The sequence below is a fragment of the Silurus meridionalis genome, chromosome 18, assembly GCF_014805685.1.
Source record: "Silurus meridionalis isolate SWU-2019-XX chromosome 18, ASM1480568v1, whole genome shotgun sequence".
Lineage (NCBI taxonomy): Eukaryota > Metazoa > Chordata > Actinopteri > Siluriformes > Siluridae > Silurus > Silurus meridionalis.
The window spans coordinates 1,809,460-1,821,251 of NC_060901.1; the positions used below are offsets into that span (position 1 = coordinate 1,809,460).

At 40.7% G+C, this 11,792-nt stretch overlaps 1 protein-coding gene across 2 annotated transcripts in view; it reads left to right on the forward strand.

Annotated features, from left to right (window-relative positions):
• Window positions 1–382: 382 nt before the first annotated feature.
• acss3 (acyl-CoA synthetase short chain family member 3) overlaps window positions 383–11,792 on the forward strand; it is a 17,798-nt gene continuing 6,388 nt past the window's right edge. The window contains exons 1-7 of one of the 2 annotated variants that reach the window (XM_046874218.1): window positions 383–1,432; window positions 2,796–2,940; window positions 3,083–3,271; window positions 3,356–3,490; window positions 8,290–8,430; window positions 8,573–8,653; window positions 8,758–8,853. In XM_046874218.1, coding sequence (XP_046730174.1) covers window positions 1,095–1,432; window positions 2,796–2,940; window positions 3,083–3,271; window positions 3,356–3,490; window positions 8,290–8,430; window positions 8,573–8,653; window positions 8,758–8,853 — 1,125 coding nt within the window. In that variant the 5' untranslated portion in view covers window positions 383–1,094. The remainder of the gene's footprint in view (window positions 1,433–2,795; window positions 2,941–3,082; window positions 3,272–3,355; window positions 3,491–8,289; window positions 8,431–8,572; window positions 8,654–8,757; window positions 8,854–11,792) is intronic. The other variant, XM_046874220.1, reaches the window with a different exon arrangement.

Sequence of the window (11,792 nt, forward strand, 5' to 3'; positions counted from 1 at the left end):
CCGCCTCCCAATTTAAATATTACCTTAAATAGCTCTAGACCCACCTCCACAATAAAATATTACCTTTAATATGTCTAGCCCCGCCTCCAAATTCAAAAATTACCTTTAATGTTTAGTCCTGCCTCCAAATTTAAATATTGCATTTAATATGTCTAGCCCCACCTCAAAATTTAAATATATATAATATGTCTAGCCATGCCTTCAAATTTAAATATCACATTTAATATGTCTAGCCCCGCCTTCAAATTTAAATATCACATTTAATATGTCTAGCCCCGCCTTCAAATTTAAATATCACATTTAATATGTCTAGCCCCGCCTTCAAATTGAAATATCACATTTAATATGCATAGCCCAGCCTCCAAATTGGAATATTACTTTAATAGCTCTAGCTCCGCCTCCAAATGTGAATATTATCTTCAATATGTCTATCCCCTAAAATCTTTAAAATAAAAAAAATAATTGAATTAATCTTAATAAGATCTGAACTTGGTTTAATTCTGCTCCAAAATGAAATATAAATATAGCTAATCAGACTTTTCCATCACCTGCATTTTAAATTCATGATGAATTGCAAAGTATCTTCTGAAGAAACCTTCAGAGATACAAAGTGCATCAGGCGTAAAGTTTCAGTAGGAGATCTAGAAAAGGGACAATGATGTTTATATAGACCTCATGGGCTCAGGAACTGTGTGGAGAATCAGCTGAGTCTCAGTGAGAACATGTGGAGGAGAAAGAACAAAAACACAATATTTCTAGAAGATTTAATCAGTGAACATTTTAACAGTTCAGTGTGTTTCATACTTTCAGTGGAACATCAATAAACCTCTACAGACTTCCTACACCCTGTGTGTGTGTGTGTGTGTGTGTGTGTGTGTGTGTGTGTGTGTGTGTGTGTGTGTGTGTGTGGTTTTATATCCAGTTCAGAGTTCATGGTGAGGTTTTTCTCACACTGGCCTCTGGATGTCTCCTTAAGTTCCACATCAGCCATCTTCTCGATGAAACCACTTTCTCCTGCTCAGCTTCAGGACTAACTTTACCTTCACGTGCAAAAACTAAACCATAAAAACCCCAGCTGAGATCTTCTCCAGAACATGCGGCTACTCCACAGCAGGATCCTGGAGCACTACCTGTGCAGTGTGAAAGCGCGGAGAGGAACCTGCAGCATGTCCATGCGCGTGATCAGCCGCTTCACCTGCACGACCTCCTCCCTGCTGGAGGTCAGAGGTCAGAACAGGTGGCTCAGGCCAGGGGATGGTGTGAGGAGATGGTTTTCACCACGCTTCTGCTCCAGCCTCGATTCCTACACAGAAGCTTTCAGAAAAGCTGCAGAAGAACCGGAGCGCTTCTGGAGTGAAGCTGCTCACAGCATAACGTGGCTTCAGAAGTGGAACAAGACGCTGGATTGTACAGATGAAGTGTTTCCCAGATGGTAAAGAAACACACTTTATTTACTGTTTGATGAATAATAACTAGAACTCTGATCACCACATGCTAATGCTAACTTCACTGGAACTCTTCAGAATGTAGGACTCGGTAAACAGCGGGGGGGGGCGTGGCCACTTCGGCGCTGGAATCCCGGAAATAAATTCTGATTGGTGGGTCTTTCTAAACCGTTAGTGCCGTTAAACCGCGTGGGGTTGAAAGTACAGTTTTAGTGATGAGAAGATCGAATCATTTTAGTGACTCGGTTCTTTGAATCTCGTTCATCAAAATGAACATTTTTTATTTTCATTCTGTTCTTTTGATAAAAAAAAATTATAAAATAGACATAATAAAATAAATGGTCCATAAATGTAGTTCCAATAATAAAAATATGACCATACAGTTAAGGATAAATACTAATAAACAGAATAAGGAGCTTCACCTCATATCTTCTGGTCTATAGCATTAGTTCGTTTGTCACGTGACTCCCATAATTATTGTAACAATAATGCCAAGACCAAAAAACTGATCTATTGCATTGTGTCTCTGGGAGTCACGTGATAAAAGAACAAACGACTCAATTCTGTTATCTGTCTGTCTGTCTTTCTGTAATAGTAATAATAAATAATAATAATTTAAACTGATAATATTTAATAATAATAATGATAATAAATAATAATAATTTAAACTAATAATATTTAATAATAATAATAATGATAATAAATAATAATAATTTAAACTAATAATATTTAATAATAATAATAATGATAATAAATAATAATAATTTAAACTAATAATATTTAATAATAATAATAATGATAATAAATAATAATAATTTAAACTAATAATATTTAATAATAATAATATTGGCCATAATCACTGTTTTTTTTGTTCTTTTAAATCCCTTTAAAAACAGTATTTTCAGATCCATGGTTGTTTCTAAAAGTTAAAAGAAAATCACATAAATTTTCTAAACAAGTTTATTTGAAGACTAAATTATTCACGATGTTTTCTATGAGTCTCAAAATAAAAATCTAAAAACATTTCTTTAAATGATCAGAATGATTATAGTAGTGAATAGTGGTAGTATTTCACTACATGTCGTACTCTGCACTAGTCTGAATCCAGAATGTGTCTGTGCAGTAGTCTGAGGAAGAGGAGGATGTTCTTACAGCTGGTATAAAAAAGAATCAACACCTTCTGACCAATCAGAATCCAGAATGGGCTTCTTGCTCTCAAACCTGTGTCTCTGTTAACATTTTTTATCTTTGGTAATGATGTGGAAGTGTTTGTTTGAACGTCGCATTCAACAAGAATAACACCCAATAGAACAGATCGTCTGAGATCAGGTGTGGATGTTGGTGTTCCAGGTTTGTAGGAGGAGAAGTGAACATGTGCTATAACGCTGTGGACCGTCACGTAGAAGCCGGGAGAGGAGATCAGACTGCTGTCATCCATGACAGTCCTGTTACTCAGTCAAAACAGAGCATCAGTTACAGAGAGCTGCTGGATCAAGTACCTCCTTACTGCACTGCTTCATCACCACCATCATTATCACCAACATGATCACCATCACCATCATCATCATCATCACCACCATCACCACAAACATTATTATAATCATCAATTGTGTGTGCGTGTGTGTGTGTGTGTGTAGGTGTCAACGCTGGCAGGTGTTCTGGTTAGGCATGGTGTGAAGAAAGGTGACATGGTGGTGATCTACATGCCCATGGTTCCTCAGGCTATGTTCACAATGCTAGCCTGCGCTCGAATCGGAGCTCCTCACAGCCTTATCTTTGGTGGCTTTGCCTCTAAAGAACTCTCTGTTCGCATCGATCACGCCAAGGTTAGCTTAACCTCGCGCTGAATGAGCACTTACCCTTAGCTTTGTTTACCTTCTCTGGAGATAACCTCAGTGTTTATTTTCCAGCCCAAATTGCTGGTTACGGCATCGTTTGGGATTGAGCCGGGTCGGAGGGTGGACTACATTCCTCTGGTGGAGAAAGCGCTGGAGCTGAGCAGCCACAAGCCTCACAAAGTTCTCATCTACAATCGTCCAGGCATGGTGAGGAGCTCATTAGAACAACACCATGGTCTCTTTTTAAACTAGGAAATAAAACGATTGGAGGAGATGCTCCTTAATATGTATGTATTAAATTCAATTCGATGTAAAGCAGCATCACACAGATAATGTGGTGATAAAAATGAAGAAGTTCTTTATAAGTGTAAGTTTGTCCCTGATGAACAAGCCGGTGTGGTGAAGGAAAAACTCCCCGAGATTGAATAAGGAAGAAACCTTGAGAGGAACCAGACTCAAGATGGAACTGCATCCTCATCTGGGTGGCACTGAATGTCCATTTATTACAGATAAACGATGTTGAGATGCAGTGATGGAGATCAGATCCAAACTGTAGTCCTGAGTCAGTGTAGCAGACTGTTGATATTAAATACAGTCCAAATCCTCAAAGCTCCTGTTACGTAATTTCATGGATCTCCAGGCCGTTGATGAGAAACATGAAATTATGTAACACAGGGGCTTTGAGGACCACCATCAACAAACCTGAGTGAACGTGTGAGAGTGAGGAGACATCATACAAATATCCCAGTTCACCAAACACTCCATATCCATGATCCCTCCAGATCTGCTCCTACACCTACTGACATCTACTGACTAAACACTCCACTAAATAAATATGTGTTCAGCCTCGACTTGAACACTGAGACTGTGTCTGAGTCCCAACACTGATTGGAAGGTTGTTCCATAACTGTGGGGTTTATAAGAGAAAGATCTGCCCCCTGCTGGAGTCTTCATTATTTGAGGTACCAACAAATAGCCTGCACCTTTTGATCTAAGTAGGCTTGGAGGATCATACTGGTACAGAAGTTCACTCAGATACTGCTGCGTGAGAGCGTTAAGTGCTTTATACGTCAGTAGTAGTATTTTATACTAAGTTTATATACTTTACCTGTGCTGAGGTGCCCCTAAAGGTCTCGCAAATTTTATGTGCCTCAGAATAGAGTCTCCTATAACCAGAGCTCTTTCAGGGTTCAGACTCTTTCAGCGGGTGCTTCACCGAAGAGAGCAAACCTGTTGGACATGTGACGCGGAGAGGAATGGTGCTCCTGTGGGCGAGCCCTAGTGTTAGTTTTGGCTTTGCGAGTACGCTGCTGAGTCGCCACCCACTCGTCCCTCTGCGAGGGCTCTAATGCCGGAGTCGGGGGAATGCTAACGCCACCTAGAGCATCCAGACTTTCCCCTGCAGAACCTGGACTGCACTCGCTAAACCTCTCTATACTCTGGATGCGTTCCTCTAATGCTGGAGTCTTCTCCGTCAAAGAGCAAACTAACTTTCGCTTCTCAGATTATCGCTAGCAATGGAGAAAAACTGACTCCACACTCCCCACACTGAATGAGCTGCATGCTCACCATATCAGAGAAATTCCGTACCTTATTGTGGTTGCTGTAGCGCGCTCCCAAAAAGAACAAAGAAAAAAAACACAGGAAATGCAGGAAATGAAAACGATTATTCAAGATTATTTAAGTGAAGAGACAGAAAATTGTAACATATATATTAAACCTATGAGCTTTAAATCTTTCAGTCATCTGGTCACATTTTCCTGCTACTTGACTGCTCTTTGTGGATGAAATGCTAATCTAGATGTAATTGCTAACCGTTGGCTATTCATAGCCCCAAAACCCCAATATCTCTATTCATGACCTAGCACGAAGCTCTCTGACCGTTCCTTCTGTTTTCTTTCCGCCTTCTCTCAATCTTCTTCCCTTCTGTAGTGCTCTTCACGTTGTCTTCCTGACACTAATCTATAATTGCATCCTGGCTCGTTGTGTTCCACTCAGCCACTCAGATTTTCTCTCGCACCTGACGGCATCTCTCCATCACTGCTTCTTGAAGCTCCACAACTAGTTACTGCTCTTTCAGGAGATGCACCTCTTCTGCGCTCCTCAGCTGTTTTGAGTGATGGTAGAGACGGTAGCTTAGTGGTTAAGGTATTGTATCCGAAATGTCATGAGTTCAAATCCCAGCTGGCACTCTTGGGCCCCTGAGTAAGGCCCTTAATCCCATATCTGCTCAGATGTATGAATGAGATAATTGTAAGTCTCTCTGGAGTGTCTGCCAAATGCTGGACGACTTCTCAACTTATGAATTCTGCATCTAAAGGAATTATTCTATAGTTTCAAGAGAAAACAGGAAGCAGTTGCTGTTCGTCTGTTTGTGGTCTGTGAAGTAAACGCAGGCATCACGTGTTTCACAGCTGCAGCTCGAGTGCATGGAGTAGCGAAAACTGGTGTTTGTGTTGTTCCTGAAACACTGTTTCTTTATATTGAATAAATGATCTAAAACACGAATGCATGAGCAGCAGGGAATAAAACACGGCACATTCAGTTAGAAAACGAGACGTGAGGCAGGTCGGAGGTTACTGCTGTAGCAGCTGAAACGGCGTCCGTGTGCAGAATCCGGACGATTTTCCGAGAGGAACACAGGGTTATGCTGAGTGCAGTGCTGCTGATCACACCGCCGTCTCAGAGCCCAGGCATTAAAATGCAGAACGTCGCAGAGGGAATATCGAGTTCAGCAATTGTGTTTTGGTTATTATAGATAACAGCCACAGCCATCCATCCAGATCATCCTGAAAGAGGTGTGTACTGACTGGATGGATGGAGGAAGAAAAAACCCACACACTCTTCTGTTATCACGGGTCAGCAAGATACAGGATCAAATCAGGGAAACACTTCACACAGCCCCTGGTTAAAGCAGGAAATACTCGGCTCTTCTTCTGGTTATTACTGCAGCAAACTACAAACTAGATAAAGAAGTAACACACTTTATGATTCGTTGGTGGCAGAGAAGATTGTTTTATAAGTTCTGAATTACCTATGAAAGTTTTATTATTATTAAAATGGTCATTGACAGGATTTATGAGCACGAAGCTGCTTGTTACGGAAGGATGTCATTTTTGCCCTTATTAAATCTAAAACTGTGGAGCTCCTGAATCTACGTCCCAAACCCACTGAAAAAACAACTATGAAAACATCCAGCACGCAACACTGCATCATTTCACACACTTCACAGTTTCACAGGCAGAGCGATGCAGGAATAACATGGAGACGTCAGTGCTTTGGAGCAAGACTTCGTAACGTAATGAAGGTTCCTGTAGTTCAGTAGCTTGTTTGCGTATCTGTACTTTACTGAACTATTTCCATTTGGTGAGACTTTTACTGCAACTTCACTACGTTTCAAAGTCAAAAATCGTTCTTTTTACTCAACATTTTCCTTTATTTTTTATTAACGAGGATAAAAACGTAACTGGTGAAACACGCAGCGAGTCACCAATCAGGATCGAGCGCACGCTCTGTTTTACACGTGTTCTGATCGACGCTCGGTGCATCTACTGATCACCAACATACAGTTCAGCATCAGTTCAACATCAAGCAGAACATTTAGAGAGGAATAAATGATGAAGAAACTCCAGACTCGAACTCACCACCACACACGTGACCTCATTTACACGTTTATTTAAAAGAAGGTTTTGGGCTCATGATCATTGTAATAGAAATCAATCAGAGTTTGAGTCTTTAATATCATTCTATTAATAGATCAGTGTGCTGAGAGTCACATTCGAGTCTTTACACAGAAACTGAGGTGATTAAGTGAAGAATCTTGTGATAAAAATGATCACAGGAACATTAGAGTTATAATAAATCACTACTCTGGAAACTTAAGTACATTTGAAGGTATAAACTTTTGTACTTGTAAAATGTGACTCCAGTGAAACTTTTTTAGTGAAAGTTTTACTGGAGTCACATTTTACATAACAGGAGTCACATGAGTGTCTCTACTTCAACTACATGCTTTGTGTTCTTCATCCACCACTCATAAAACTCGGAGCTACTAACCATAAAGACTGTATAAGACTGCAGAAAGAACATCACTTATAATCTTATACTCCAGTAATCATGTTAGTTCTCACTCTCCAGTGTTCTGTATTGTTGAAAGATTTATGATCAAACTCTTGATGTCACCCAAATGAGGATGAGGTTCCCCTTTTGAGTCTGGTTCCTCTCAAGGTTTCTTCCTCATAACATCTAAGGGAGTTTTTCCTTGCCACAGTCGCCACGGCTGCTCATCAGGGACAAATGCACACCATTCACCTTCACTGTTGATTTGTGTAAAGCTGCTTTGAGACAATGTCTGGTGTGAAAAGCACTATACAAATAAACTTGACTTGACTTGACACTGTTCATAGGAAAGAAAAGAGGTGTTTACCCTGATACTAAAATACAAATGTGACATGTTCCTCTACTCCAAGGTCAAACTGGTCCTCTTTGTACTTGAGTACAATGAGTTCCCACTTTTTCCTCATTCCCAGGATGTTTTTGTTTCCAAGATGATCCCTTTATTTTCCTGGTCTCTACTTCACACCACTGATTTTACACTGTCTCCTGGTCCCCAGTGTACCGTTTTGTCCTCCATGTCCTCACAAGGCTCTGGCATAAATCCCAGTTCCTGTTTTGGGAAAGATAGAGACTGAATCATGTAACTTCAATCAGGTGGACATTCAAGAAGAAATGTTAAAATTTAAACACTCTCGCCTTCCACTGGTTCCCCAAACGTTCACCAGATCTGACAGAATGGAACAATAATTACACACAGGGGACCTGAACCCTGGGGGACCTCGTGTGCAGCTTCTCTCCATAGCTTAGTGGCTGATGGAGAAAGTCCTGTCACAGCCTGTGCTGAGTCTGGACTGCATGCTCCTGAGTTCCTAAGTAGATCTCTGGGGGACGAATGGAGGTATGTATTTGAAGATATACTATATATATCTATAATTTGATGTTTCCTTTAGGGGGAAGTGCACACACACTCAGAGCTCAGCCTGGACTGGGACGAGGAGATGTCTTCAGCTCGTCCTCATGACTGTGTGTCTGTTCCTGCTCATCATCCTCTCTATGTCCTTTACACTTCAGGAACCACTGGCACACCAAAGGTACAACACACACACACACACACAGATTTTTTTAGTATTCATGAACCCCTGCAGCCTGGAGAAAGTTGCAAACCAGACTGTAACTGTCACAACTAGCCGTCCATCATTCTTTACTGCGTTTCTCTGTATGCTCCTCTCTCAGGGCGTTGTGAGGGATACAGGAGGCTATGCCGTGATGTTGAACTGGACCATGTCCAGCATTTATGGGCTGAAACCTGGTGAGGTGAGTCATGTCTTTGAGACTTTCATCTCTCATTCAGAAGAACGAGGAATGGGAGGCTTTCATATCCTGCCTCATCTTTCTCTTTACCTCCCCCTGTCTCGCAGGTCTGGTGGGCTGCGTCTGATCTGGGCTGGGTCGTCGGACACTCCTACATCTGCTACGGTCCTCTTCTCCATGGCAACACCACTGTGCTGTACGAGGTGTGTGTGTGTGTGTGTGTGTGTGAGTGTGTGTGTGTGTGTGTGTGTGTGTATGAGTGTGAGTTAGTTTGAACTCCACATGGCTCCTGCTCTCCACAGGTGAAGTCCTAATGTTCAGATGCAGTCTTCAAGCATGCACATCAAAGAAAATAAGGACCGCCTACTTTTTTACATACACACACACACACACACACACACACATACACACATTGTATATATGTAATAATAATGATGTTAGGAGTTTTCTCTCCCTCTTTCTTTTGCTTCTTTTTCCCTCATTTCTCCCTCTTTCTTATTCATATTTTTCTTTCTATCTTCCCTTGTCCCCCCCTCTCTCTCTCTCTCTCTAAATCTCTTTCCATCCTTCTCTCCCTCACTAACACACTAACTCTCTCCATTTGCATCTTCCTGTTTTACCCTCTTACCCTCTCTCTCACTCTTTATCTCCTCTTTCTTCCCTTCTCTTTCCCTTGCTATTTTTCCCATTCTTTCCCTCTTCATCCCCTCTCTACATATTTTATTTCTTCAATTTTCCTTCACCCTTCTTTATTTCCGTTTCTCCTTTTTCCATCACTACTTTTGCTTCTTCCCTGCCCTCTTACCTTTCTCTATCTCCCCGCTTACCCCCACCTCTCTCCCCCATCCACCCCTCCTCTCTTCGCTATATTCCCACTTTCTCCTCCCAACTCAGATAATTGTAATTTATTTGCCACCTTTTAATTACATTTAAAGTCAGTCTTAGTCTTTACTCTCATTTAATATTGAAATTACACAGCCTTCTGTTCATTCTCTGATTAAACACACACACACACACACACACACACACACACACACACACACACACACACACACACACACACACACACGAACACATTATTGTTCTGAAAGTGGTTGAAGTTATGAAAAGCCTGTTGCTAGGCAGCTGAGGGAATATGAGCTCAGAGCGCAGGTTAACTAATGACTGAGGTGATTTAGGTAACTAGCGCAGGACTGGTAACACATAACCACCTTCTATACAGATGATATAAATACATGGGGGGGGGGGGGGGATTGGAACCGAACAATCCGGAAATTCGCTTTTTTTTATAACTTTAATTATCGTGTAATTCCACAATAATTAAAGTTAGCGTGAAGCTAATCACTGTTGCTAAGCTACACTTTTACTTCTGAAGTTACAGTTCAGGTTTTCAGGTGGCATCTTCTGTTAAAGAAGGATGATGAGGAAGGGTATGCAGTCAGTGTCTATAACAGAAAGTGTGTGAATAAATTCAACTGCATTTATAAAAATAAAAAAATAAAAACATAAATAATATTAAACAATATTATTACAATAAAACGATATAAATATTATAACAAATACATCATAGAAAATAAATTCTTGTGCCAATTAATTAATTTACATTTTATTAACTTTTACAACCCAAATTCCCATAAAGTTGGGACACTGTGTAAAATGTAAATAAAAACAGAATGCAATGTATTTTTTAAATCTCATAAACGTTTTATTCACAACAACAAAAAATACAAAAAGTTTAAACTGAGAATATTTACTGTTTTAAGGAAAATAATAAAGTCCTCTCAAAGACCATGTGTCCCACTGTGCAGCATCACGTCTTCTGTCTGTATACATCTGGGAACTGAGGAGAGCAGTTGCTGTAGGTTTGGGGGAGGAATGTTGTCCCATATGTGTCTGAGACAGGATTTTAGCTGCTCAACAGTTCTGGGTTTCCTTTGTTGTTTTCATTTCATAATGTGCCAAATGTATTTAATGCTGAATGGTGTAGATCAGCGGTCCCCAACCTTATTTACGCCACAGACCGCTTTAATGTTGGACAGTATTTTCACGGACCGGTCTTTAAGGTGTGGCAGATAAATACAACAAAATAAAATGATACGACCATAATTATATTATATATACCAAAATATTTATTAATATTAAAATAATCGTGAATCCACTGTGTTAATGTTTTTGTTGATTTTGCTCTCCTGGGGGTTTGAATTTAGCAGTAATGTATTATGTATTAGGAGGTTAGTATGTGTTACCTCCTTTAAGAAGGTAGTGGATGGAGGTAAGGCATGTGACCGGAGCTCTTTAAGAAGGTAGTGGATGGAGGTAAGGCATGTGACCGGAGCTCCTTTAAGAAGGTAGTGGATGGAGGTAAGGCATGTGACCGGAGCTCCTTTAAGAAGGTAGTGGATGGAGGTAAGGCATGTGACCGGAGCTCCTTTAAGAAGGTAGTGGATGGAGGTAAGGCATGTGACCGGAGCTCCTTTAAGAAGGTAGTGGATGGAGGTAAGTCATGTGACCGAGGCATCATGACCTGCAACAAGAGTGAGTCATAGACAGATGTGGAGGAGAAAATCTGGGAATTTTCCAAAATAAAACATCTTTCAGAATCAGATAATAAATAAAACGGAAATAATGTAAGTAATGTATTCTTTCTGTGCGGCCCGGTACTTATTGACCCACAAACTGGTGCTGGTCCGAAGCCCAGGGGTTGGGGACCAGTGGTCTACACTGCAGACAGGTCAGTTCAGCAGCTGCACTCTTCTACTATGCTATTGTCATGCTATTGTAAAAGATGCTGTAGGGTCGACCCCGAAAAAAAGTTTTCTGGATGGAAGCATATGTTGCTCTAAAACCTGTATATAGCGTTCAGCATTGATGGATCTTTTCAAATGTTCAAGCTGCCCATTTCACAGGCATTAATGCACCACCATACCATCAGAGAGGCGGCTTTTTGAACCGAGCGCTGAGAACAAGCAGATGGTCCCTCTCCTCCTGAGTCCGAAGGACATGATGTCCATAGTTTCCAAAAAGAAATAAAAATTTTGATTAGTCTGGCCACAGAACAGTTTTCCACTTTGCCTCTGTACATTTTAAATGAGCTTTGGCTCAGAGAGGATGGTGGTGTTTCTGGCAGGCCTTCATGTTCACC